The sequence below is a fragment of the Labeo rohita genome, chromosome 7 (genome assembly GCF_022985175.1).
Source record: "Labeo rohita strain BAU-BD-2019 chromosome 7, IGBB_LRoh.1.0, whole genome shotgun sequence".
Lineage (NCBI taxonomy): Eukaryota > Metazoa > Chordata > Actinopteri > Cypriniformes > Cyprinidae > Labeo > Labeo rohita.
This window is the reverse complement of record NC_066875.1, coordinates 41,552,631-41,580,303: the sequence shown is the minus strand read 5'-3', so window position 1 is coordinate 41,580,303 and position 27,673 is coordinate 41,552,631. Positions and strand designations below refer to the sequence as shown.

Genomic DNA, 27,673 nt, shown 5'->3' with positions numbered 1-27,673 from the left:
ATCTAAAGGGGCTAAGGCTAGAAGGAATAGAGCTGTAGCTACTGGGCATGCGCACATCAATATAACATTTTTGTCACACTGTACAACAATAAAATTGTTTTTGTATTATAGTAAGGGCTAAGTTTAGGGTTTGGGTAGGTATAGATTTTTAAAAAAAAAACACACAATCCAATAGGTAGAACAATTCATTTCATTGTTAGTTTACGGTCAGAGCTGTATCCCTTCTAGCCACAACCATCTAAAGGTAAATTCAGAATAAAAATATGACATTACACAATTTCATCATTTGGAACAACATGGATTTGATGGTGTAAATAAATTCATTTTAAGTGAACAGGTGAAATTATCAATGGTGCTGAATTTTTACCTTTATCATTAGATAATGAGCTAAAGAATGGATAGAGATTCTTAGTGAAAAACTGACCAGTGAAAGAGTATATATGAGATCTGGACTCCACATCATAGAAGGAGACCAGACCCTCCTCATAATCCACAAACACTCCCACCTTCTGCAGTTCCACTCTCAGAGACAGAGAGACAGCAGGAGTAGCACAAGCATAATACTCATTCTCATTCTTCCGAATCACAGCCCAAAATCCACTGCGATACTTCCCTTCCTGTTAATAGATTTTTTGACCACTCCTAAAATCCAAGTAGTATTTCCCTTTACCTGCACCTCAAAATAAAATCTCCCTGAGGAGAATCCCTCTTTTCCCAGGACACAGGTGACCAAATTAAACCTCTCTGGATTGTTTGGGAGCTTTTGCTTAATGTCTCCAGTATTCACTTGTTTCCCATCATTAGACAGGACAGGTTTTGGATGAGCTGTATCAGGATCCAGAGTCACATCCACTGAGAAAATAAGAATCACATCTTCACAATACAAAGATCTTCATGTCAGTACAGATGAGCACATGATTTGTAAATATTATTGTTTGTGAATGTTTCACTGTGTGAGAGAACAGATGAGACACTGTACCTGCATACTGTTGCATCTTTCTCAACACTGTGAAGACAAATAGTAATACACATGATGAAGAGATCTTAACATTCATGTACTATAAGAGCTGTGATGTCTGTGTCTCTGCTTCTATGTATTTCTTCATACACACATACACACAAACATATCTGAGTGGTCCTTCTGTGGGAGATTCCCAAGATAACTACATAAATATAATATGACATATATTTACATAGATTTTTTACTTTTGGAAGATTTGGGGGTTAGATTTTTACTGTCTGTGATGAACTGAACTGTTATATATATACTAACCTGTTGCACTGAGATTTAACCAAATAGCTGCATTATTATTTTGATACTGAATTTGTGGCGAGGGGGCCGTGGTCAAGTGAGGGCTGCAGTGGGAGAATGAGCGCGGAGATGAGCGGGGATAAGAAAGTCAAGTGCATAATAACTAACACCTGTCTCTAATTCCAGTGATTGGCGGAGAGATGACATTTAAGCAGCTCCCACCCCAGGGATAAGAGAGAGATTAACGCGGCATGGACAGTGTTGGACTTTTTGTGTTTCATCCCTATCTAAGCGAACTGCTACACAATTATATTGTCATTTACATTATTAGATTATTAATATATTCCTCAATTTTAATTTGCAGTTTTTAAATAATTGTTTTTCATTATAAAACACAGTTACTGCCAAAAGAAAGTGTGTGCTGTATTAGATATTGATCTACCAGATTGACTGAGTTTCTCGTCTAGAGTTTCCTGCAGTTGAGTCAGAGCTCTCCTCAGAGTCTCCACACTCACATCAGTGTTCATACTGATCTCAGACCAGTTCCTGTAGTGTGGAGGGCTGCACAGGGCTGGATCAATCTACAGCAGGAGAGAGGAGAAATCCCTCAGCATGAGGAGTGTGAGTTTTGTCCTGTGATGTGAGCAGACAGAGAAACACTGACCTGTAGGAGGTGGAGGTGATCCTCAATATGTAAGAGATGATCCAGCTCACTGTTTCTCATCTTGAGCTCAGTGATTTCCTGTTGCAGCTCTTGAATGAGCTCTTCATCCTGTTTCTCTGCTGCTTTCTGCTTCTCCTTCATCATCTCCAGCAGCTCAGTCTGACATCTCTCAATAGAGCGTATCAGATCGCTGAAGAGCTCAACACTGGCTGCTTTCTCTTGCTCTGTGCTTTTCTGAAAAATGCAGTTTTATTTTAAATAATCCATTGATTTTTGAGGCAATCACTACATTATCCATCAAGAAAAATTGAACATTTTCAACTCACTTTTCTGAGTTCTGCTGAGTGTTTGATGTCTTCAATCTTCTTGATTTTGTCCTGGATCATTTGCTGCACGTCTTTCTGTGTCTTCATCAGCTGTACCTATAGACAGTAACAAACATTTGATCATATCAACATGGATTTTGCATCGTCTAACAAAAGATCTTTTGGAATATTTAAAAACTCAATAAAGGTTACTGAATTAAGTTTTTATATTGTTATTATCTCATGCCTTTTTCTCTTTACTCTCCTCCTCTAGAGGAACAGTGTTGTGAGTCTTGTGGTCTCCATCAGTGCAAAACAAACACACACACGTCTGATCATCTCTACAGAACAGATCCAGAGGTCTCTCGTGTTTCTGACATATATAGTCATTTAAATTCTCTACAGGGTCCATCAGTTTGTGTTTCTTGAAGTTTGGGACTCTCTGATGAGGCTCCAGGTGAGTTTCACAGTAAGAGGCCTGACACACCAGACAGGTCTTCAGGGCTTTCTTCTTTCTGTCATCACAAATGTCACAGAAAACTTCAAATTTACTCACACCAAACTTTTCCTGAAAGAGCTGCACAACCTGTCTAAGTGCTGTGTTGATCTTGAGGTCGGGTCTTTTACTGAATGTTTCTTTACACAATGGACAGATGCAGTTCTGACTGTCTTTCCAGCACTGGTTCAGGCAGTTCTTACAGAAGTTGTGTCCACATGGAGTGGTAACTGGATCAGTGAACACATCCAGACACACTGAACACTGAAGCTCCTCAGCCAGAGGACCACTGGAGGATGACAGAGCTGAAATAAGACAAATGATTAATATATATCACCTGCAGTTCACATGTGCACACATTAAATAAACTATATCACACAATTAAGTATGTTGTTGATCCGCATATCAGGCTATAGCTGAATAATCGTACTGATGTACTGACCAGCATGATAGTGCGTTTAATTTAATGTCTATATCACAATAAACAAAAAAGTTAATAATGAGTCATTTTCATTTGAGAAAAATATCGCTCTGGAAACAAAAATTATCTAAACATATCTAAAGCAGAAATAAACATTGCGTGTTTTCCAGAAACATGAAGTAGCGCGAGGGGAGTTCGTTCTTCAGTAAATCGGTGGTTTTGACCGCATGAATTGTTTGGCTAAATGACTCACGTAGTCACTGGTCACCACCAACTACAGGCGTACTGATGCAATCTGATGAAAAATCTCAACAACACTAATGCCTACATACTGTCTAGAACGCGCAAATGCAGTCAAGCGGAGTAATAGGCTACAAAAAGTAAAATATCCCAGTGCCTTTTACTGTATATCAGGGTTCTTAGAGCACAGAACGACTGAGCAGGATCAAGACTGGAATAATATTTGCCTACATCAAATATTATGCAAGCAATAGTGTCTTTTTGCAGTAATGACCCTAACACCACAATACAATTTAATTACTTTCATCTTTTGGATATAGTGACTCACATTGAGGTTTATCCATAGTCCGTTTTCTGATCTGTCTTGTTGACGTTGATAAAGATTCTGCCGTTGCTCTTCTTCTATTTAAGCCTTGTCAGAAAAACATTTGTCATGAAAAATGTTTCTCGAATCAGGCCAATGTTATGGTAAAGTTGGAATTAGATGGTGCCTAGAGGTATCTGCTGTAACATTTTCTTGTCAATATTATCTTTGTAAGACATAGGTCACAATGCTAAACCAGACAACCAATATTAGAAACGTGTCTAGGTAAATCTGCCGTATTTGCCATCATACCTTTGAGTGAGTATCAGCTGTGCTCACAACTGTCTTTGAATATCTCATAAATATCAGTTTTTAAGAGTTTGTATCGAGACTGTTGTTTATCGGTTTAGTTTCACTTCCACAGAAGCCTGTCCCAACCTGCAGTGATGTCATACAATAGCCCCACCCATATTCAGGTAAAGTGTGTAACACAGCTCTAAGTTAATGAAAACATCCTGCAAAGTTTTAAATCTGAAAGTGCAACGTGTTTAAAGTCTCTCAAAAGAAAGAGGCAATTCTGAATCATTTAAACAGTCGTTTTTTTTTTTTTTTTCCAAACGAATACCAAGCTGTTTCATGTTGACCTCACTGCCCACTTGTTGCGTGCAGACCCCGGGAAAACTTGAACCCCCTCTCCCCCCTCCTTTGAAGTTGGAGGAGAAAATGAGATGAGAGTTTTTCAACATACCTTAACTGTCTTGAACCAGAGTACACAGACAGAGTACGCATGCACATCGCAGAGCTAGACAAGACTAGCATTTGTGGTTAAAACTGTATAAATATATAGAGATTTCCCTTAAGAAAATGACCAATCGTTTCGCAACAGACTGGGTCACCAGGCCAATCACCGCAGATTATTGTTGCGCAAATGAGGGGTTTGGACAAATGATTCGTTGAGTGAATCGTTTGGGAGTCATTAAGCAAAAAGAAAAAAATAAATGGATATTATAAGACAATGAAAGTGTTTTTTGACCTTGCATGCATGTCAGCCTGTTGTTGAGGACTTCCAAAACCAAAATATGAACTTTTCATAATCCATAATAGGGGCACATTAAATATAGAAAAGATCAAAGTACCTCGTATCAGATTTGTTTATGTCTGTGTTGTGTGATTTTATGCAACATCATATATTTTATACAAAATAATATTATATACTATTAATATACATTCATATATTGGTTTCATTCTCTGATCAGATTAATATGGTTTGATAGGCTGCTATCAGTGGTCTAATGTCCCCAACTAAGACAGGATAGAGCTTAAATAGGTTAAAGTTCAGTCTAACATTATTACCAGGACATTTAGTTGATAAAACAACAGTTATTTAAATCTATAAGATTTTAATTTACAATAACAAAAGAAATACAAATATTACTTCCGATGTTGGGCTCATTTTGAGTCAGACATGTCCAGTTCAATGATCCAATTCTTCCTGTGACTGGATCATTTAATCAGTTATTAGTTGCTGACTTGAGAATACCTGCCATTGGATTTGGCCAATTTATGATTAAATGTTTTAATGAAATTAGACAATTGCATAATTTACTTATCCTTCATATAAACTGGATGCATGCATAGTATTTAATAAAGTTATTTGAGGGTTATATCCCTATCCCAAACCAATATCTACACATCATCTCACTCAATATAAACTGGATGCATGCATAGTATTTAATAAAGTTATTTAAGGATTATATCTGTATCCCACAACTAAAACTACATATCATCTCACTCTTCTATGGCTTTACTAAGTGAAAATGTCCAGCAGTGCAGTAAATGCATCACAGTGTTAATTACTTTAGATTGACACAAAGGGACATCCACAGATCACTACTCTTACGATCCCTTTGACAGCCTGTATGCCATGTCCTGTGACTTTAGAGTTGAATGGCAGGATGGGTCAGGATTAAAATGTATGATCTAAATGCAATATAAATTGTTTTGGGAAAAGGTGTCTGCCAAATGCTTATCAAGCACAACAATTCTATACTAAAATAGTAGCGGTGATTGGGGATGGTTGTGATACTTACCATCTATAAGTCCACTATATTATATCAGTCATTTTTAATCATGAGTGCACTCAAGTAATATTAGTGATCGAGTTATTCTGCAAGAATTTATAGGACATGCTCAAACTTTGCAAATGTTTAAATTTTTATTTTATTACATTTTTACAACATAAAATTATAGCAGATCTGTAAAGCTAAAAAGGTGAAGGGAAAAATATAATGATTTGATAATTAACAAAGGTAATTAACAGGTAAAATGATCAGTGGTGCTGAATTTTTACCTTCACCATTAGGAAATGGGCTGAAGAAGGAATAGAGTTTCTCATTGAAAGACTGATCAGTAAAAGAGTAGATATGAGATCTGGAATTCACATCATAGAATGAGACCAGACCCTCCTCATAATCCACAAACACCCCCACCTTCTGCATCTTCACTCTCAGAGACAGAGAGACAGACGGACCAGCATGGGCTCTATATTCATTCCCATTCCACAGACCCACAGTCCAGAATCCATCCTGAGGACTCACTGCGATCAGTCCCTTCCTGTTAATAGATTCTCTGGCCACTCCTAAAATCCATCCAGTCTTTCTCTTCACCTGCACCTCAAAATAAAATCTCCCTGAGGAGAATCCCTCTTTTCCCAGGACACAGAAGCTATAATCAAACCTTTCTGAGTTGTTTGGGGGCTTTTGTTTAATGTCTTCAGTTCTCACTTGTTTCCCATCATCAGACAGGATGACATACGGATGAGCTGTATCGGGATCCAGTGTCACATCCACTGAAAGAGATCAGAGAATATGAATCATATCTTCACATACAAATATCTTCATGTTCTTAATATTTAATTGTCCAATACAGGTAAGTGATGATTTGATATGATTTTAAATTAGCATTGTTTGGGATATTAATATTGTGTGAGAGAACAGATAACACATTGTACCTGCATACTGCTCCATCCTCCTCAACACTGTCAAGACAAATAATAATAAGAGCATAACATTAATAAAGTTTTTTAAGGGTTATATCTGTATCCCAAAACAAAAACTACACATCATCCCACACTTCTATGGCTTTACTGAGTGAAAATGTCCAGCAGTACTGGTACTTCTGGCTGAGGCTGGAATTTAGCAAGTTTGAAGTAAAAGTATTTAATGCATGTATGCTATGTGTCAGGAGCATTCACTCAGTATCATTATCTCATTTTTGACTGAGATGGCTTTTAGCTGGTTTTGCATCTGAACTTCATATGTTACGTAGTATATGTAGTATAAGTGATTGGTGATTATTGTTTGATTATTCAGTTATAGTTTCATTAAAAAATTGATTTCTTTACAAAACACAGTTACTGTCAAAGGAAAGTATGCTGTATTTGATATTGACCTACCAGTTTCACTGAGTTTCTCATCTAGGTTTTCCTGAAGTTGAGTCAGAGCTCTCCTCAGAGTCTCCACACTCACATCAGTGTTCATACTGATCTCAGACCAGTTCCTGGTGTGTGGAGGACTGCACAGGGATGGATCAATCTACAGCAGGAGAGAGGAGAAATCCCTCAGCATGAGGAGTGTGAGTGTTGTCCTGTGATGTGAGCAGACAGAGAGACACTGACCTGTAGGAGGTGGAGGTGATCCTCAATATGTAAGAGATGATCAAGCTCACTGTTTCTCATCTTGAGTTCAGTGATTTCCTGCTGCAGCTCTTGAGTGAGCTCTTCATCCTGTTTCACTGCTGCTTTCTGCTTCTCCTCCATCATCTCCAGCAGCTCAGTCTGACATCTCTCAATAGAGCGTATCAGATCACTGAAGAGCTCAACACTGGCTGCTTTCTCTTGCTCTGTGCTTGACTGAAAAATACTTTGATTAGCTTTATCTATCAAAAAAGGCAACCAATAGTTAACATCTTTAACTCACTTTTCTGAGTTCTGCTGAGTGTTTGATGTCTTGAATCTTCTTGATTCTGTCCTGGATCATCTGCTGCACGTGTTTTTGTGTTTTCATCAGCTGAGTCTATAGACAGACAGAAACATACAGACATATTTGATCAGTAAACATGAATTTAACATTTTCTGTTAGAGAAAAACACCTGCAGGAATATTTAAAATTAGGTTATTGAAGTAAGTTTTAATATTGTTAGTCATTTTAATGTTGTATTAAAATGTCTCATGCCTTTTTCTTTTTACTCTCCTCCTCTAGAGGAACAGTGTTGTGAGTCTTGTGGTCTCCATCAGTGCAAAACACACACAAATACGTCTGATCATCTCTGCAGAACAGCTCCAGAGGTCTCTCGTGTTTCTGGCATAAATAGTGATTTATATTCTTCACAGGGTCCATCAGTTTGTGTTTCTTGAAGTTTGTGACTCTCTGATGAGGCTCCAAATGAGTTTCACAATAAGAGGCCTGGCACACCAGACAGGACTTCAGGGCTTTTATCTTTCTGTCATCACAGATGTCACAGAAAACTTCAGATTTACTCATACCAAACTTTTTCTGAAACAGTTGCACAACCTGTCTAAGTGCTGTGTTGATCTTGAGGTCGGGTGTTTTAATGACAGTTTCTTTACACAATGGACAGATGCACTCCTGACTGTTGTTCCAGCACTGGTTCAAGCAGCTCTTACAGAAGTTGTGTCCACATGGAGTGCTGACTGGATCAGTGAACACATCCAGACACACTGAACACTGAAGCTCCTCAGCCAGAGGATCACGGGAAGATGACATTGCTGAAAAGAAGATAAATAATGGAAATACATCACCTGCAGTTCAAATCTACATATATTAAATAACATATATCACATTTTAGATCAAATATTGCTCTGCCAACAAACGTTTGTAGTCCAACAAAGCCAAAACGAAATGCTACAGGCCTTCAAGCAAAACAGTATTGGTTTTGAACAAATCTAGAAACTAACAATGAAAAGTTGCAATTTGTTATTTGCTGTTCATTCACTCATTCATTCATTCACTCACTCACTCTTGATTATTGACTTACATGAAGGTATGTCATAAGTGAGTCAGTCTTCCTAATAAACACTAAACTCTTTGTTACTGTTATTATCAAATATGTTATTAAAACATACAGTGACTGTAAATGATCTAACATGTTTTGGGTTTCTAAAAGTCAAGACGCATTTATGGCCATATCATCGAATACAAGTTCATTATATGGAATTGTAATTTTGTATCTAATCCAAGAAGTGCAGCTGTCACTGTATTCAGTATGTATGCAGTTCATTGACAGACAAACACCAAATTTTATAGCATTTTATAACCGACGATAACAACACATACATTTGCTAATTCTGACACCTTTTTAACATACACAACTGCACTAGTTGAGTAGTTGACTAGTTGAGTTTGAGACATATTCACTGCGAAACGTGTTTACGTAAATCTTTCTTACATGTCCATCACGTACCTGTGAGTGAGAATCAGCTGTGCTCACGTTCGTCTTTGAAAGTTTCACAAATATTCTGTTTTAAAGGCGTTTGAAAGCTTTATTTTTAAAGCAGTTTCACTTTCACGGAGCCCGACCTCACTTGCAGTGATGTCACGATACTCCTCCCACGTTTCATTTAGTTAAAAGAATTAATGTGACTCATATCTCGTGAGTTAATGCTTGTGTGCTGTGTGATTTTGTGCAAAATATAATTTTAAATGAAATAATTTTTATCATACACTAGGTATATTTTCTGAACAGACTAATGGTCATATAGCTATATAATTGAGATCTGAGTCTGACCTTAGCCTACACATTTACAGCATTAGTTAACAACCAACGCAGTCAATTTAATGTAACTTTTATTTACATTTACATTAATCGCTAATAGAATTTGGCATTTGAGTAACTTCTCGCGTCTTCGGTCAAATCTTCCTCGATGTTGTTATTTAATGTACAGAAAGAAAGTTAAAGTAATTATTCTTTAGAATGTATTTCCCGTCCAAGAGGAGTGTTGTCCTGTGATGTGAGCGAGACACCCATCAAAGATGGAGGTGATCCTCAGAGGGTAATATAATAATAATAATAATAATAATAATAATAATTGTTAAGTTCTCATATAGTATTTTGAGAAAGTTTTGTAATATTTGTCCTCTTCCCAAATTTGTCACTATGGAAACAATAATATAGAATTTAATTAGAAGAGTTATGTTGACCTATTAATATTTTGCTTACATCTTTATTGTAAATATATATATATATGTTTTGCTATATTATTAAAATTTCTTCAGAGGTAAATCAATAACAATAACATTTTTAACAATATTTCAAGTATAATTCATGAGATTTGTTGTATTTTGAATCCAATCTTTCTTTATAAAAGGCAAAAAGTTGATCATACTGATTTCAAAGTTAAGGAATTTATTAGTTTGAATATACATTGATTCAAAAATGATCATAACATCTTAGCTGATAATTAAGTATACTTCATTTTTGATAAAACATTTCAGTCATGACAGCACAGTTTCATAATTTACAAAGGAAATATTTAATAAAATATTTTTATTTATATATATATATTTTAAAAGATGAAAAAATATACTTTTATTTGTAATTTTTTTTTTTTTTAGTGGAAAAAAATACAAAACTTATTTCAGTATCATTTTTCATAAGTTGAAATTACGGTTAGGGTTCAGGACAGCCACCTCTCAATTGAAAATACCCAATAAATGATGATTTTATATATATTAAGCTTACTGATATTTTAAATATTATTATGGGTTTCAATAGATAATAGAACAATCTTAGTAAACATCTAAGATTTGAATATTTAAATGGTTTTTAAATGTGTTTTTTGGTTGACATCTTTAGGGAAGTCCATGCTTTAAAACAGGCTTTGGTGAAATCAGTAGGTATCCTGGTCCCCTATGCACAGGGCAATGGTAAAAATGGCAGACAACAAATACATATTTAATGTTTTCAGAGTCGTAAGTTCTTCAAAGCTTTATTGTCATTGTGTATTTGGAGTGCAAAATCACGCATTTTAATTAACAGGTGAGATGACAAGTGGAGCTGAATTTTTACCTTCATCATTACAACAAGGGCTAAAAAAAAGAATAGAGCTGCTCAGTGAAAGACTGATCAGTGAAAGAGTTAAAATAATTATTTTAAATGTATAATTCTAAGGTAAAGACAAATAAGGTTTTGGCATAAAAATTATACTTGTTTCTGTTTTGTACTGTGACTCGACTTGACTTGCTTGAGGTAAGTCAGTGACTTGCTTGCTTTGTTTGCACTTACTTGAGACTTGAACATGTGTGACTTACCCTCTTACCCTCCTTAACCTCTGATTAGTCTAGTAAATGGGTTACTGAAGGCAAAATAAACTTCTCTCGTCTAACAGTATTGTTCAGTTTTGTCATTTCGACTTGTTTTAAGGTTTATATTTATTTATTATAATTAACAGGTGAGATGATCAGTGGGGGTGAGTTTTTACCTTTATCATTACGACACGGGCTGAATAAAGGATGGAGTTTCTCAGTGAAAGACTGACCAGTGAAAGAGTAGATATGAGATCTGGACTCTACATCATAGAAGGAGACCAGACCCTCCTCATAATCCACAAACACCCCCACCTTCTGTGGTTTCCCTCTCAGAGACAGAGAGACATAGGAATCAGCACAAGCCCAATATTCATTCTCATTCCATAGACCCACAACCCAGAATCCATACTGAGGATTCACAGTGACCTTTCCCTTTCTGTTAATAGACTCTCTTGCCACTCCTAAATCCCACTTAGTCTTTCCCTTCACCTGAACCTCAAAATAAAATCTCCCTGAGGAGAATCCCTCTTTTCCCAGGACACAGGTGCAGTAGTCAAACCTCTCCGGGTTGTTTGGGAGCTGTTGTTTAATGTCTCCGTGACTCACTTGTTTCCCATCATCAGACAGGATGAGGTTTGGATGTGCTGTATCAGGATCCAGAGTCACATCCACTGGGAGAGAGATCAGAGAATATGAATTACATTTTCACAATACAACAGTTTTCATGTTTTTACTATTTAATATTCAGTATGCATTGAAACTATTGTTTGTGAATGTTAGTGAATGTTTTATTGTGTGAGAGAACAGATGACACATGGTACCTGCATACTTCTGCATCCTTCTCAACGCTGTGAAGACAAATAATAATAACAGACAATGAAGAGATCTTAACATTCATGTCCTACAGGAGCTGTGTTTCTTTGACCTCTATATTACTGACATTAAACACTGTTAAACAAACATACATGCACACACACATTCTGTTTCCTTGTTTTACGGGGACATTCCATAGGCATACATGATTTTTATACTGTACAATTTTTTTTTCCAATCCCCTTACCTTAAACCTTCCCCCTTACAGAAAAGTTTCTGTTATTTTAGATTTTTAAAAACATCATTCTGTTTGACTGATAAGCTTGTTTCCTCATATGGACCAAGATATGTCACCACAAGGTCAAAATTTACTGGTATTACTATACTTGTATGCTTGGTCCCCATAATGTAGGGAATACCACACACACACACACACACAGACCTGAGTGGTCATTTTGTAGAAGATTTCCAAGATTATTAATGCAAGAAAAACACAGTTTATGGTTTATAGCTTATGTTTGTTTTATACTACATATACAACAACATATTTACAAACAAATTTATTATATTTTAATAAAACATTTTGTAAACATTTAACCTGACAACAAAGATTAAAGAAATATTTAAATTCAAGTCATTTTTATGGTTTAATTAAGTACTTGCTTTAATTTTGATATTGCAATACATTGTCATTAATAGTGTTAGATTATTGTTTGATTGCTCCATTTTAATTTTCACTTTTTTAAATATTGATTTCCTTACACTTACTGTCAACAGAAAATCTATGCTTTATTTGGTATTAACCTACCGGTTTGACTGAGTTTCTCGTCTAGGGTTTCCTGCAGTTGAGTCAGAGCTCTCCTCAGAGTCTCCACACTCACATCAGTGTTCATACTGATCTCAGACCAGTTCCTGGGGTCTGGAGGACTGCACAGGGATGGATCAATCTACAGCAGGAGAGAGGAGAAATCCCTCAGCATGAGGAGTGTGAGTGTTGTCCAGTGATGTGAGCAGACAGAGAGACACTGACCTGTAGGAGGTGGAGGTGATCCTCAATATGTAAGAGATGATCCAGCTCAGTGTTTCTCGTCTTGAGTTCAGTGATTTCTTGCTGCAGCTCTTGAATGAACTGTTTATCCTGTTTCTCTGCTGCTTTCTGCTTCTCCTCTATCATCTCCAGCAGCTCAGCCTGACAGCTCTCAATGGAGCGCATCAGATCGCACATTAGCTGCTTTCTCTCGCTCTGTGCTTTTCTGCAAAATACAGATTCATTTGAATGAATCACCTTTAGTAATAAGGCAAATCAAAAGATCAGTATTGAACATCTTCGACTCACTTTTCTGAGTTCTGCTGAGTGTTTGATGTCTTGAATCTTCTTGATTCTGTCCTGGATCATCTGCTGCATTTCTCTCTGTGTCTTTATCAGCTGAGTCTATAGACATACAAAAACATAGATTTTCCATCTTTTGACAAAAGAAAAAGAAATCAGGTTTTAGAAGTAAGTTTTAATGTTGTTAGTAACTCGTGCCTTTTTCTCTTTACTCTCCTCCTCTAGAACAACAGTGTTGTGAGTCTTGTGGTCTCCATCAGAGCAAAGCACACACACACGTGTCTGATCATCTCTACAGAACAGCTCCAGAGGTCTCTTGTGTTTCTGGCATACATAGTCCTCCATATTCTTCACAGGATCCATCAGTTTGTGTTTCTTTAGGTTCAGGTCTCTCTGATGAGGCTCCAGGTGAGTTTCACAGTAAGAGGTCTGACACACCAGACATGTCTTCAGGGCTTTCAGCTTTCTGTCATCACAGATGTCACAGAGAACTTCAGTTTTACTCAAACTGAACTTTTCCTGAAAAAGTTGAGGTCGGGACTTTTACTAAATCTTTCTTTACAGATGGGACAGATGCACTCCTGACTGTTGTTCCGGCACTGGTTCAAGCAGCTCTTACAGAAGTTGTGTCCACATGGAGTGCTGACTGGATCAGTGAACACTTCCAGACAAACTGAACACTGAAGCTCCTTAGAGAGAGGACCACTTAAGGATGACATAGCTGAAAAAAGAGAAATAATAAAAATATGTCACCTGCGGTTCACATCTGCACCATAAAGACCAATATCATGACAGCAAGTGTGATTTTGTTCAACAGTTTAATAAACAAAGACGCTCTGATGTACTCACGCAGAGTAAAATAAAGCAAATCTCAATTGTTTGACTGTGTGTATTGTCACAAAATGCAAACTATATTATTCCCTTTCTAATCTGCTAAATGTAATGGTAATAGACTCTCTTGATATTAATATTTTATAAATGTATACAAGTCCCAGTGCTGTTGGACTTCAAATCAGTGCTCTTTGAGCATTTTTAGATTCGAAGACAGGAATGATATTTGATATACCCAAGTAAACTCTCAGTAATGAAACTAGAAAATAACAATAAAAGCTGTTATTTTTTTCATTCATTCATTCATTCATTCTCTCTCATATCGCTTACATAGAGATGTCACGTCTGTACTCCATCTCCTCGTCTGTCTTTGTTTTGCTGATGTGGGTAAAGATTCTGCCATTGAAAAAAAAAAAAAAAATCACTTTTCACATCATGCCAGTGTTTTAGGTTTCTAAAAGTCAGTATAATTACGAAAATCAAATACAAAATCATTATATTCCTTTATTTCTAATTGTCTAATCGAATTAAAGAGATGTGATTGTTTTTAGTGTGTTTTCTACTTAGACGTATAGGCCTGCATCATGCTGAATAAATTAAACGAGTTTAGGTTAAATCTCTCTTACATGTCCATCATGTAGCCTACCTGTGCGTGATTATCAGCTGTGCTTACATTCGTCTTTGAATGTCTCATAAATATCCTGTTTATTAAAGAGTTTTAAAAGCTTACAGATTGTTGTTTATGAGTTTAGTTTCATTTTTAAGAAATCCCGCCCTCCCTCCGGACACATTAAAGTGTGCCTTCAGAAGCCACGCCCACCCAGCAATTTGTGATAACGTTTTTATCCTACGTATTTATTTTTTCGTTATGAATACGTTTTCACAACGCTGCAGAAACGTATTTATAACGTATTTTTCATCACGTTACCGTTTCTCTTTGCAACGTTTAGAAAATATAGACTACCACGTCAAAACTGTTTACATGCTGCCATCAAAAAAGTTTTCTTTACTGTGCTATTCTTGGAAGTAAAATGACTTTAATATAAAACAATATTCTAACAGTAAAATGTAAAGAAATATATTAACTAAGTGATGTATTTTTATATTTCTTTACAATTCCCCATAAGCTAGGCCTATTATGTCACAGGTTACAATATTTCTGTAAATCTGAATATGCAGTTTATTACCAGCTTTTTTGTTGTTTTGTTTTGTTTTGTTTTGTTTTACACATTTCACCTAACCTATAGGGCTGACCTCTGGTTGTTGTCCATTTTATAAGTGTAAATTAACATATGTAAGCCTAATAATTAATACACAAATTTAGCCACTCTGTATTTATTCACAAAATATAAAAAGCAACCACAAAACATTTTTCACAACATTGTATTTGTACAACTTTTCACAACGTAATACAACATTTTAAAACTTTTTAAACTTTTTTTGAAAAAAAAAAAAGTTTGGGACTATGACAAGGGTTCTCAAGTTCTCAAGATTTTTTTCGCCCAGAAAGCGATTTCTAAAAGATAAGCAGAAAATCAACAGCAGCGACAACAAGATGTGTAAGCTCAATCTGTGTTCTGTTAACTGGTCTATAATTTGCTCACACTGGCCCCAGGCCAGCGGGATATCCTTATAGCTGCTTAGAATTTTAATTAATAAGATATCTTGGAATTTAGATTTGAGTTGATGCTTTAAAACAGGCTTGGGTGAAATCAGTAGTGGTCCTGGTCCCCTGTGCACAGGGCAATGGTAAAAAATTACACACAACAAATACATATTTACACAATTTTAGAATGATAGTTCTACTGTCACTGTGTATCTAAAGTGCAAATTCAGGCATTGTAATTAACAGGTGAGATGATCAGTGGTGCTGAATTTTTACCTTCATTATTACGACAAGGGCTGAATAAAGGATAGAGTTTCTCAGTGAAAGACTGACCAGTGAAAGAGTAGATGTGAGATCTAGTCTCCACATCATAGAAGGAGACCAGACCCTCCTCATAATCCACAAACACCCCCACCTTCTGTGGTTTCACTCTCAGAGACAGAGAGACAGAGGGATCGGCATGGGCTCTAAAATCATTCTCATTCCACAGAGCCACAGTCCAGAATCCGTACTGAGGTCGAGCCGAAATCAATCCCTTCCTGTTAATAGATTCTATGGCCACTCCTAAATCCCACGCAGTTTTTTCCTTGACAAGCACCTCAAAATAAAATTTCCCTGAGGAGAATCCCTCCTTTCCCAGGACGCAGACACAGTTATCAAACCTTTCTGGGTTGTTTGGAAGTTCATGCTCAGTGTCTCCATGCCTCACTTGTTTCCCATCATCAGACAGGATGAGATATGGATGAGCTGTATCAGGATCCAGAGTCACATCCACTGAGAGAGAGATCAGAGAATATGAATGACATCTTCACAATAGAAAGATCTTAATGTGATTATTATGCAGTGAAACTATTATTGTTTGTGAATGTTAGTGAATGTTTCACTGTGTGAGAGAACAGATGACACATTGTACCTGCATGCTGCTGCATCCTCCTCAACACTATGAAGACAAATAATAATGATGACAAGGTCTTCACAGTGTGTTCTGTGTTTCTGCTAATGTTCTTTACTGACATCTCTATATTAGTCACACTAAACGCTGCTAAATAATATAACTGTTTGTTTAAAAAAATGTGCACACTAAAATCTAATACAAGTCAACTCCGAACTTATATAACTTATATTATAACAAAGATTTGTAATGATCAAGAATATATTTACTTTCAAACTATTTGTTATTTTGGATGATTTTGGTTAGATATTTAGGCCTGCACAGTGTTAGACTGCGTTGTGCTGAAGTTTGATCAACACATTGACCTACCAGTTTCACTGAGTTTTTCATCTAGAGTTTCCTGCAGTTGAGTCAGAGCTCTCTTCAGAGTCTCCACACTCACATCAGTGTTCATACTGATCTCAGACCAGTTCCTGGTGTGTGGAAGACTGTACAGGAATGGGTAAATCTACAGCAGGAGAGAGGAGAAATCCCTCAGCATGAGGAGTGTGAGTGTTGTCCTGTGATGTGAGCAGACAGAGAAACACTGACCTGTAGGAGGTGGAGGTGATCCTCAATATGTAAGAGATGATCCAGCTCACTGTTTCTCATCTTGAGCTCAGTAAGTTCCTGCTGCAGCTCTTGAATGAGCTTTTCCTCCTGTTTCTCTGCTGCTTTCTGCTTCTCCTCCATCATCTCCAGCAGCTCAGTTTGACATCTCTCAATAGAGCGCATCAGAGCGGTGCAGAGCTCAACACTGGCAGCTTTCTCTTGCTCTGTGCTTTTCTAAAAATACATTATAGTATTGTCATATCTCCCAGCCCTACATAGCATGCAATTGTTAGTACTGTACTACACATAAAATCTACATTTTGATGCTGACATCTGATGACAATCATCTTACTGTTGTTTTGAATAAGACAACTCACTGGAAATGTTTTAGGAACAAAGACTTCACTTCTCAAAACAAATATCATTATTAAGTAGTCTAAAAGACAAATAAAACTTACTTTTCTGAGTTCTGCAGAGTGTTCAATGTCTTGAATCTTCTTGGTTTTGTCCTCAATCATCTGCTGCACATCTTTCTGTGTTTTCATCAGCTGAGTCTATAGACAGACATGAACACACAGACACTGACACATCTCTAAAAACAAAAGATCTTGTTAGAATATTTAAAACATTTTAAACACCAAACAAGTTATGTTTGATGCTGAACTCGTGCCTTTTTCTCTTTACTCTCCTCCTCTAGAGCAGCAGTGTTGTGAGTCTTGTGGTCTCCATCAGTGCAAAACACACACACATACGTCTGATCATCTCTGCAGAACAGCTCCAGAGGTCTCTCGTGTTTCTGACATATATAGTCCTTTATATCCTTCACAGGGTCCATCAGTTTGTGTTTCCTGAGGCTCGGGACTCTCTGATGAGGCTCCAGGTGAGTTTCACAGTAAGAGGTCTGACACACCAGACAGGACTTAAGGGCTTTCAGCTTAACATCATGGCAAATATCACAGAGAACTTCCAATTTCCTGAGATTGAACTTTTCCTCAAAGAGTTGTGCAACTTGTCTAAGTGCTGTGTTGATCTTGAGGTCTGGTCTTTTACTGAAAGTTTCATTACAAATTGGACATTTGCACTCCCGACTGGTGTCCCAACACTGGTTCAAGCAGCTTTTACAGAAAGTGTGTCCACATGGAGTGCTGACTGGATCAATGAACACATCCAGACACACTGGACACTTAAGCTTCTCAGCCAGAGGACCACTAGAGGATAACTTATCTGAAAATAAGACAAATGATGAATATATATCATTTGCAGATCATGTCTGTACATAATATACAATCAATATTATGCAAGCACAAGAAACACTTTTTCTTTAATTACTGCTACTTACTTTATGCAATCTTTCGGATATTGACTTACCTACAAGTGTGTTATCCATACTCTGTCTCCTCGTCTGTATTAATTTTGATGATGTTGGTAAAGATTCTGACATTGCTCTTCTTTTTTTTTCTTTTTTTTTTGAGCCTTTCCAGCAAAATGACTCACAGCATGAAATGTAAAAGGAAACTTCACCTGCTCCTGATATCTTTTTAAAGAAGTTTATTGTTTATTATTTTTACTATGACAGTAGTAAAAAAAAAAAAAAAAATACATATATATATATATATATATATATATATAAAGCAAATTGTAAATGTGTAAACTAGCCAGATTATTCAAACAAATGAGCACTAAACTAGTATACCATGAACATCCCTGCAACCAAACAAATGTATGCAAACATTAAGTACTTAACCCATGCTTTAACTTTGTTTTGCCCCTCTCACTGTAGTTAGACATAAACCCTGCTACAACCATACGAATTAACAATATAAAATTGCCATAACTCACCTGTGAATGAATTTTAGCTGTATTTACTATAATGTGATCAATAACGAGCTGGTTGTTGCTGTTTTTTTAAAGTCTTAAGTCGTGTCACAGTTCCTCCTATATTTACTGGATTACATCAGACTTTGACCTTGTAATAGGTGTGATTTAATGGTGTGAAAGTGCATACAAGCTCTAATGTCGTTATATACAGCATGTGAATTTTAACTGCTTTTATCCCAAATTATCCTTTTATTCCAAGACATTAGAATTAAAATACTAACTCTAAAATTTCATTGCGAATGTGCTCTGTTTTAAATATAACTCATAATTATTAATTATATGGAGTCCTTTTGTAGCTGTTGAAGCTTCAATATTTAGTATGTTGTCTCCATCTTGTGGACAAAGAATAAACTTCAGGATAAAGTAACTTTACAAACAGTACTATTCTGTAACTAATCTACAATAACAGTTGTAAAACCTTTTGATTTAGCATCTCTAACTTCACTGTTATATCAGTAATATTTTCATGTGTGCACAATAAAACACAATATGGCTATTTTTGTTTTACAAACATTATTGTTAGAATGCATATACACTCTTTTGAGACTAGTATGTCTGCAGTGCTTCATTGTGTATCTCATATCTTAAAAATAAAATCATTAATTAGAAACTAACAGGTGAGATGATCAGTGGTGCTGAATTTTTACGTCTGTCATTGGGTAATGGACTGAAAAAAGGATAGAGTTTCTCAGTGAAAGACTGGCTAGTGAAAGAGTAGATACAAGATCTGTACTCTACATCATAGAAGGAGACCAGACCCTCCTCATAATCCACAAACACCCCCATCTTCTCCGGTTTCCCTCTCAGAGTCAAAAGGACATAGGAATCAGTACATGTCCAATATTCATTCTCATTCCACAGACCCACAACCCAGTATCCATCCTGAGGACTCATTATGATCGGTCCCTTCCTGTTAATAGATTCTCTGATCACTCCTAGAATCCAGCCGGTCTTTCCCTTCACCTGCACCTCAAAATAAAACCTCCTTGAGGAGAATCCTTCTTTTCCCAGGACACAGAAGCTGTGATCAAACCTCTCTGGGTTGTTTGGAAGCTGTTGTTTAATGTCTCCATGTCTCACTTGTTTCCCATCATCAGACAGGATGAGATTTGGATGAGCTGTATCAGGATCCAGAGTCACATCCACTGTGAGAGAGATCAGAGAATATGAATCACATCTTCACAATACAAAGATCTTAATTTATTTAAAAGTGTTTAGTAGAATAAATATTAAAATGACAATATATGTGCTATTTTTATGAACAGATCACACATTACCTGTATGCTGCTGCATCATCCTCATAACTGTAGAGACAAACAATCATTCTTTACATTTTTGTGTGCAAGAGCGGTTTTCCATCCATAAGTGATCCATTGTATCATTCACAGTATTAGACTACTGTTTAATTATTAATTTCCTTATTCCAAAAACCAAATAATTTCCATTTTCCAGATTTCGAATAGCTAATTTTCTTAATACAGTTACAAAATATAATCCATTTCCTGTATCTGATATTGACCTACCAGTTTGACTGAGTTTCTCGTCTAGAGTTTCCTGCAGTTGAGTCAGAGCTCTCCTCAGAGTCTCCACACTCACATCAGTGTTCATACTGATCTCAGACCAGTTCCTGGTGTGTGAAGGACTGAACAGGGATGGGTCAATCTACAGCAGGAGAGAGGAGAAATCTCTCAGCATGAGGAGTGTGAGTGTTGTCCTGTGATGTGAGCAAACAGAGAGACACTGACCTGTAGGAGGTGGAGGTGATCCTCAATATGTAAGAGATGATCCAGCTCAGTGTTTCTCATCTTGAGTTCAGTGATTTCCTGCTGCAGCTCTTGAATGAGCTCTTCATCCTGTTTCTCTACAGCTTTCTGCTTTTCCTCCATCATCTCCAGCAGCTCAGACTGACAGCTCTCAATGGAGCGCATCAGATCACTGAAGAGCTCAACACTGGCTGCTTTCTCTTGCTCTATGCTTTTCTGAAAAGTAATAATAATAATAAACAGATTTACTATTAATTAATTAGCTTTAGCTATAAAACAAAAGCATTATTCATCAAATATTGAACATCTTAAAATCACTTTTCTGAGTTCTGCTGAGTGTTTGATGTCTTGAATCTTCTTGATTCTGTCCTGGATCATTTGCTGCACGTCTTTCTGTGTCTTCATCAGCTGAGTCTATAGACAAACAGGAACACAACATCATATTTTATCACTCTTTTGACAAAAGATGTTGTTGTAATATTTAAAAACAGTTATTTAAGTAAGTTTCAAAGCTGTTAGTAACTCCTACCTTTTTCTCTTTACTCTCCTCCTCTAGAGTAACAGTGTTGTGAGTCTTGTGGTCTCCATCAGTGCAAAGCACACACACACGTGTGTGATCATCTCTACAGAACAGCTCCAGAGGTCTCTCGTGTTTCTGGCAAATATAGTCCTTTGTATTCTCCAAAGTGTCCATAGTTTCTATTATTTTGGAAGCAAGATCTGATTAAATGTGTCTACAAAATGGACAGTTGCAGTCCTGACTGTTTTCCCACCACTGGTTCAAGCAGCCCCTACAGACGTTGTGTCCACATGGAACGACAGGTCGAGGAAAAACAATAAAAACGTATCACCCGCGGTTAATGTTTACACATATTAAAAACCGCTTTTGCACCTTTAACTAAAATAGTTTTAAATAAAGCCACAGCAGGGGGCGCTCAAACAGAACCCGTTCATTTCACTGCGCTGCTATTCACTTTATTATAAATATGCGCCATTAATTCTTGATTATTAACTTACATTAAGGTTCATCCATTCGTTTTCTCATGGTCTAGGTTGGACTTGGTGATGCTGCTGAAGATTCTGCAACCACTCCTTCTTCTCTTTATGTCTTTGAAGGAATAGTTGACAAAATGTTTCACAGCATGTAATCTGGTCATCACTTTATCTTTTTTTTTTTTTTTTTTTTCAAATTAAGCCAGCGTAATAAAGCAGTTCGTCAACTGCGAATGAAAGCCAAATTCCTGTATTTTGTTGCCAGACAATATATATAACGTCTAGATTTTATTTATTATGGATTTAGCATACATACTAATGCAAGCACAGTTGAATGTGAAAACTCTTGAATACAGAGTTTAATGGTCTAAATACACTACCGTTCAAAAGTTTGGGGTCAGTACATTTTTATTATTATTATTATTATTATTATTATTATTATAATTATTATTATTATTTTTTTTTTTTTTTAAGAAATTAATACTTTTATTCACCAAGGATGTATTAAGTTAATAATTAAACGTTTATTAAAAGTTCATAATAAATAATTTACATTGTTATAAAATATTTATATTTTGAATAAACACTGTACTTTTTAAACTTGTTATGAAAGAATCCTGAAAAAAAAAAAAAAAAAAAAAATCACAGGTTCCAAAAAATATTTGGCAGCACAACTGTTGATATTATCCAACATTGATCATTCTAATAATAAATCCGCATATTAGAATGATTTCTGAAGGATCATGTGACACTTAAGACTGGAGTAACAGCTGATAAAAATTCAGCTTTTCATCACAGGAATAAATTCTATTTTAAAGTATGTTAAAATAAAAAACATTATTTTATATTGTAAAAACATTTTGCAATATTTTTTTTTTCTATATTTTTAATCAAATAAATGCAGCCTTGATGAGCATAAGAGACTTCTTTAAAGACTATTACAAGTCTTACTGACCCCAAACTTTTGAACGGTAGTGTACATGTTTTGCATTTCTAAAATTTCTATAAATTCAATTCAGTTGATCGTGCGGTTGCCAGTGTTCTGTAGTTCACACAATTCCTGTTTCTTAACGCGAATCAATCACAGACTAAACACAACCTTAACAGCACAACCAGTTGCTAAAATTCTGAAACCTTTAAACTAGCTGAACGCTTAACTTATGCTTTAACCTGGTTTGCACACAGTAGTTTATTTTAGTTATATACTTTGTTAAATCATAAACGTGTTAAAATATATTTTTCTTACAAATCCGTAATGTACATGTGAGTGAGTATCAGATATGTTCACATACATTTTTGAATGTCTCAGAAAAATATTGTTTATTAAAAAGCTTAAAGCTTTTAGACTGTTGTTCATCATTCACTTTCCCGGAAGCTCTCACCTGCAGTGCTCCTACACAGTAGCTCCTCCCATGTTGTAGTATCACATTTGAGAGTTCCGTACCACCTACAATAAACCTAACCGATAGTGTTAACCAAAACAAACGTTGGATAAAACCCTAAAGCAACCAAGCCATTTTAACTTTCTTCTATCAGGATGTCTTTTGTTGTTACGTATTTCGCGCCTCGTATAGGCTATGCTGGACCTCTTCGTGTAGTAAGTGCAACGCTGTATGTACTAGAGCTACCGAGCAAGTTTACTACGTCAGAAAAGCCACACATAAGGAGCTGTGTGATGCAAATCTCAGCATGCATTAGTTTACAAACGAAGCACTATGGGTAAAGCGTTTTTGGGTCCATAACACGAAAATTTAACGATAATGTGCTCTTATATATAATCATATAATGTGTAAACATGAATTAGTGTCCACTCAAGCCGGAAGGTGCAGTGAATTTGCATGTTTATGTATGTTTTTCCAGTTCCAGTAAAATAAGTTATGATGGTTGTTCTTACTGATATGAATTGTCATAACTGTCAATTTCATGGGTCCATAACTTCAAAATCCTACCGTAGAAATTATTGTAATTTTGTATGGTGATAGCCAGGTGGCTTGGGAACAAGGCCCCAGTGGAATTTTTAACAAACTCTCAAAGGAAGCTGAGATATAGCGCCACCAATTGGGTCAATAATGCAGTTTGACCTGTTACTGAATTGTCATATCTGTCAAGTTCATGGGTCCATAATTTCAAATTGTTACCGTAGAAATTATTGTAATTTTGTATGGTGACAGTCAAGTGGTTTGGTGATGAGGCCCCAGTGGAATTTCTAACACACCCTCAAAGGAACCAGAGATATAGCGCCACCAGTTTGTCCAATAATGCAATTTGACCTGTTACTGATGTGTTATTAATGGCCCATTCCATATTTACATATGATTTAATATAGGTCCATCTTATAAAAGGTACAGTAAACACACACACACACACACACACACACACACATATATATATATATATATACACACAAACAAATGTGGACAATGTACATAGATATATACAGTACAGTGTACAGTAACCAACAATGCAATGGCTTAATCAGTTTAATTCACATTCATTCGTATAATGCTTTTCACATCACATTTTTTTTTTCAGAACAGTTTGACAGAAAATGCTTGTTTTTTTTTTTTTTTTTTTTTTGTTACGAAACCAGAATAGTATTTATAGGAGTAGGTATCAGAAAGAACAGTTGAAATCTAGTACAAATTATAGTACTTACAGAATCTAGTAAAAATTATAATATTTACAAATACTATTTATGCATTAAGCAAACTTTGAGTGCATTTTAAAACAATGAAAACGCCATAATTTTGTATCTGGAGTCCTCGCAGGGGTAGGTGTCATCTATTCACAGGTGCTGGCCCATATTAAGTCTTCATAAGAGGCTAGATTAAAAAAAAATCGTTTGGCACGTTCAAAGAATGATACGTTCAATAACTAACGAATAATGTAATTAGATTTCATGTTGACAGTCTGTTTACGCTCTTATCTCAGTGTTATTTACATTTAACAATCGTTTATTGTTCGTATTTAAAAAAGAGGGTGTTCCTTAAGTCGAGCGTGAATAAGAAGCTAAGAAAGGCGGAAGCGTCGCGTTTTTTAAGGTGGAACGGATAGCGTCAATAAAAAGCTGCGAATAAGAAGCTGGATTCAGCCTTGTCTGATACAATAATTAGGCAGAAACTTACAGGATATTCTCAAATTGTGCAAATGTTTACATTTGTATTGTTTTTGTAGGATTTTTGCAGATCATGCATAATAATAGCAGATTTTCTAAGCTAAAAAGCAGATGGAAAACACTATGACTATAAACACTATAAAACACTATAACATTTTCTTTTTTGTCTAACAGCAGCTGTGCACATTATATACTCCTTTCAGATGAACATGTCATAAACAATAAAAATAAAGAGCTGTATTTCATATTTGGGTTGAGATGATCATTGGTACTGAATCTTTATCGGTATCATTAGGAAAGGGGCAAAAATATGGATATAGTCTATTAGTGAAAGACTGTCCAGTGAAAGAGTAGATATGAGATCTGGAGTCCACATCATAGAAGGAGACCAGACCCTCCTCATAATCCACAAACACCCCCACCTTCTGCGGTTTAACGCTCAGAGACAGAGGGACAGCGGGATCATCACAAGCGCAGTATTCATTCCCATTCCTCAGTGCCAGAGCCCAGAATCCATACGGAGGGCTCACTGTGATCTGTCCCTTTCTGTTAATAGATTCTCTGGCCACTCCTACATCCCACTTAGTCTTTCTCTTCAGCTGTACTTCAAAATAAAATCTACCTGACAAGAATCCTTCTTTTCCCAGGACACTGGCACTGTAATTAAACCGCTCTGGGTAATCTGGGCGTTCATGCTTAATGTCTCCATGTCTCACTTGTTTCCCATCATTAGCCAGAATGAGATTTAAATGAGCTGTATCAGGATCCAGAGTCACATCCACTGAGAGAGAAAACAGATCATATGAATTACATTTTAACAAAGATCTCCATATCCCAACAAGTGTTTGATAGAATAAATGTAAACTATCACTATACTATGTACATGAAGAGTAAAAATCACACATTGTACCTGCATATTGCTGCATCTTACTCAACACTGTGAAGTCAAACAACCATAAAACAAAAAGATTTACATTTGTGTTCAAGACCATTTGTATGTCTTATGCATCATTTTACAAACTCTAACAATAGCATCTATCAATCTTGATGCTGTATTTGATATTGACCTACCGGATTGACTGAGTTTCTCATCTAGAGTTTCCTGCAGTTGAGTCAGAGCTCTCCTCAGAGTCTCCACACTCACATCAGTGTTCATACTGATCTCAGGCCAGTTCCTGGGGTCTGGAGCTCTGTACAGGGATGGATCAATCTACAGCAGGAGAGAGGAGAAATCCCTCAGCATGAGGAGTGTGAGTGTTGTCCTGTGATGTGAGCAGACAGAGAGACACTGACCTGTAGGAGGTGGAGGTGATCCTCAATATGTAAGAGATGATCCACATCAGTTTTTCTCATCTTGAGCTCAGTGATTTCCTGCTGCAGCTCTTGAATGAGCTTTTTATCTTGTTTCTGTGCTGCTTTCTGCTTCTCCTCCATCATCTCCAGCAGCTCAGCCTGACAGCTCTCAATTGAGCGGATCAGATCACTGAAGAGCTCAACATTAGCTGCTTTCTCTTGCTCTATGCTTTTCTGAAATACAGTTATATTCTTAATTAATTACCTTAATTTACAGTATCAAGTTAAAGTGTGAACATCTTCAACTCACTTTTCTGAGATCTGCAAAGTATTCAATGTCTTGAATCTTCCTGATACTGTCCAGGATCATCTGCTGCACATCTTTCTGTGTCTTCATCAGCTGAGCCTACAGACAGAAAAAAGACATACGTAATCACATCAGCATTTTCCGTTTTTTGACGAAAGATCTAGTTGTTAGTAACTCGTGCCTTCTTCTCTCTACTCTCCTCTTCTAGAGGAACAGTGTTGTGAGTCCTATGGTCTCCATTAGTGCAAAACATACATATGCGCAACTGATCATCTCTACAGAACAGCTCCAGAGGTCTCTCATGTTTCTGACATATATAGTCCTTCATATTCTCCACAGGGTCAATCAGTTTGTGTTTCTTTAGGTTTGGGACTCTCTGATGAGGCTCCAGGTGTTTTTCACAGTAAGACGTCTGACACACCAGACAGGTCTTCAGGGCTTTCTTCTTGACTTCACCACAGATGTCATCATTAGATTTACTTGGACTAGACTTGTTCTGAAAGAACTGCAGAACCTCTCTAAATGCTGTGTTGTTCTCCTCAGCCAGAGGACCACTGGATGATGATATAGCTGAAAACAAGAGGAATAACAAAAATGTATCACCTTCAGGTCATGTCTGATAATATACAAATAATATTATATCTGTACAGTGATGTGTAGATTTTACAGCTCTTTTCATGATTTGCTTTATTCAATAATATTTTTAGCAACTGACTTACATGGTGGGGTATCCTTACTATGTCTGTGTTTTCGTGCTAGATTTTTTTCTGCCATTTTTTTTCTTTAGGCCTTTCAGAAAAAAGTCACAGGACATATTTCATTTCACATCATAACATTTCTATAATTTGGATTCCAGTCATAAAATGGAATTTACTAAGCAGTGTCAGAGAATTTGGAAAAATTTAGGATGAATAAATTAAAAGTAGGGCTGTGCACTTAATTAAAGTGATTAATTAAATTATACAAACTAGTATCTGTGAAAATCCACTTTACCATCATTTCACCAATTCATTTGAGAAAAAAACTATCATCATATACACAAACTCAAAGGCCTTCATGACAAACTATAAAAATAAGAGTCATTTACCTGTGAGTGAATATCACATCACATGTAGGCTGTAAAAATATACTGTCAATTTAACGGTAAAAATACTGTAAAAATGCTACCTGTTAAATGGTTAACGGTAAAAGGCCGTAAAATTTACAGTGAATAACCGTAAACTGACATTCCCTGCCGGTTTTTTACCGTAAATT

The 27,673-nt window shown here is 36.3% G+C and overlaps 4 protein-coding genes and 2 pseudogenes across 4 annotated transcripts; all 6 read right to left on the bottom strand.

The window, feature by feature from the left end:
- Positions 1-320: 320 nt before the first annotated feature.
- On the bottom strand, positions 321-4,320 carry LOC127167568 (E3 ubiquitin-protein ligase TRIM39-like; annotated as a pseudogene).
- A 1,619-nt stretch (positions 4,321-5,939) lies between these two features.
- LOC127168180 (E3 ubiquitin-protein ligase TRIM39-like) lies at positions 5,940-9,295 on the bottom strand. Its single transcript, XM_051114776.1, has 7 exons — positions 9,164-9,295; positions 7,915-8,468; positions 7,660-7,755; positions 7,359-7,592; positions 7,137-7,275; positions 6,693-6,719; positions 5,940-6,530 (listed from the first exon to the last, which is right to left on the bottom strand). Exons 2-7 carry the CDS (start codon positions 8,464-8,466, stop codon positions 5,983-5,985), a joined length of 1,596 nt encoding a protein of 531 aa, XP_050970733.1. The 5' UTR covers positions 8,467-8,468; positions 9,164-9,295; the 3' UTR covers positions 5,940-5,982.
- Positions 9,296-10,396: 1,101 nt separating this feature from the next.
- LOC127168179 (E3 ubiquitin-protein ligase TRIM39-like) lies at positions 10,397-14,384 on the bottom strand (annotated as a pseudogene).
- Positions 14,385-15,463: 1,079 nt separating this feature from the next.
- On the bottom strand, positions 15,464-19,045 carry LOC127168183 (E3 ubiquitin-protein ligase TRIM39-like). Its single transcript, XM_051114779.1, has 8 exons — positions 18,910-19,045; positions 18,439-18,604; positions 17,741-18,294; positions 17,529-17,624; positions 17,071-17,304; positions 16,849-16,987; positions 16,501-16,527; positions 15,464-16,361 (listed from the first exon to the last, which is right to left on the bottom strand). The coding sequence occupies exons 2-8, from the start codon at positions 18,509-18,511 to the stop codon at positions 15,814-15,816; spliced, it is 1,671 nt and encodes a 556-aa protein (XP_050970736.1). The 5' UTR covers positions 18,512-18,604; positions 18,910-19,045; the 3' UTR covers positions 15,464-15,813.
- A 506-nt stretch (positions 19,046-19,551) lies between these two features.
- LOC127167567 (E3 ubiquitin-protein ligase TRIM39-like) lies at positions 19,552-27,667 on the bottom strand. The gene is made up of 7 exons (XM_051113697.1): positions 27,139-27,667; positions 26,595-26,989; positions 21,030-21,119; positions 20,694-20,927; positions 20,472-20,610; positions 20,226-20,252; positions 19,552-20,093 (listed from the first exon to the last, which is right to left on the bottom strand). Exons 1-7 carry the CDS (start codon positions 27,191-27,193, stop codon positions 19,552-19,554), a joined length of 1,482 nt encoding a protein of 493 aa, XP_050969654.1. The 5' UTR covers positions 27,194-27,667.
- LOC127168182 (E3 ubiquitin-protein ligase TRIM39-like) lies at positions 24,251-26,605 on the bottom strand. Its single transcript, XM_051114778.1, has 5 exons — positions 26,423-26,605; positions 26,113-26,346; positions 25,891-26,029; positions 25,730-25,756; positions 24,251-25,600 (listed from the first exon to the last, which is right to left on the bottom strand). The coding sequence occupies exons 1-5, from the start codon at positions 26,507-26,509 to the stop codon at positions 25,062-25,064; spliced, it is 1,026 nt and encodes a 341-aa protein (XP_050970735.1). The 5' UTR covers positions 26,510-26,605; the 3' UTR covers positions 24,251-25,061.
- Positions 27,668-27,673: the final 6 nt, after the last annotated feature.

Coding starts and splice junctions, on each gene's coding strand:
- LOC127167567 (XM_051113697.1), bottom strand. CDS start 27,193: ATGGCAGAAAAAAATCTAGCACGAAAACACAGACATAGTAAGGATACC. Junction 26,990..27,138: donor TAGTAAGGATACCCCACCAT/GTAAGTCAGTTG, acceptor TCTTGTTTTCAG/CTATATCATCATCCAGTGGT. Junction 20,094..20,225: donor GATGATGCAGCAGCATACAG/GTAATGTGTGAT, acceptor TCTCTCTCACAG/TGGATGTGACTCTGGATCCT.
- LOC127168180 (XM_051114776.1), bottom strand. CDS start 8,466: ATGTCATCTTCCCGTGATCCTCTGGCTGAGGAGCTTCAGTGTTCAGTG. Junction 7,276..7,358: donor ATCACCTCCACCTCCTACAG/GTCAGTGTCTCT, acceptor CTCCTGCTGTAG/ATTGATCCATCCCTGTGCAG. Junction 6,720..7,136: donor TGAGAAACTCAGTGAAACTG/GTAGGTCAATAT, acceptor TTGTCTTGACAG/TGTTGAGGAGGATGGAGCAG.
- LOC127168182 (XM_051114778.1), bottom strand. CDS start 26,509: ATGAAGACACAGAAAGATGTGCAGCAGATGATCCTGGACAGTATCAGG. Junction 26,030..26,112: donor ATCACCTCCACCTCCTACAG/GTCAGTGTCTCT, acceptor CTCCTGCTGTAG/ATTGATCCATCCCTGTACAG. Junction 25,601..25,729: donor TAAGATGCAGCAATATGCAG/GTACAATGTGTG, acceptor TTTCTCTCTCAG/TGGATGTGACTCTGGATCCT.
- LOC127168183 (XM_051114779.1), bottom strand. CDS start 18,511: ATGTCAGAATCTTTACCAACATCATCAAAATTAATACAGACGAGGAGA. Junction 18,295..18,438: donor TATGGATAACACACTTGTAG/GTAAGTCAATAT, acceptor TCTTATTTTCAG/ATAAGTTATCCTCTAGTGGT. Junction 17,625..17,740: donor AGGAGAGTAAAGAGAAAAAG/GCACGAGTTCAG, acceptor GTCTGTCTATAG/ACTCAGCTGATGAAAACACA.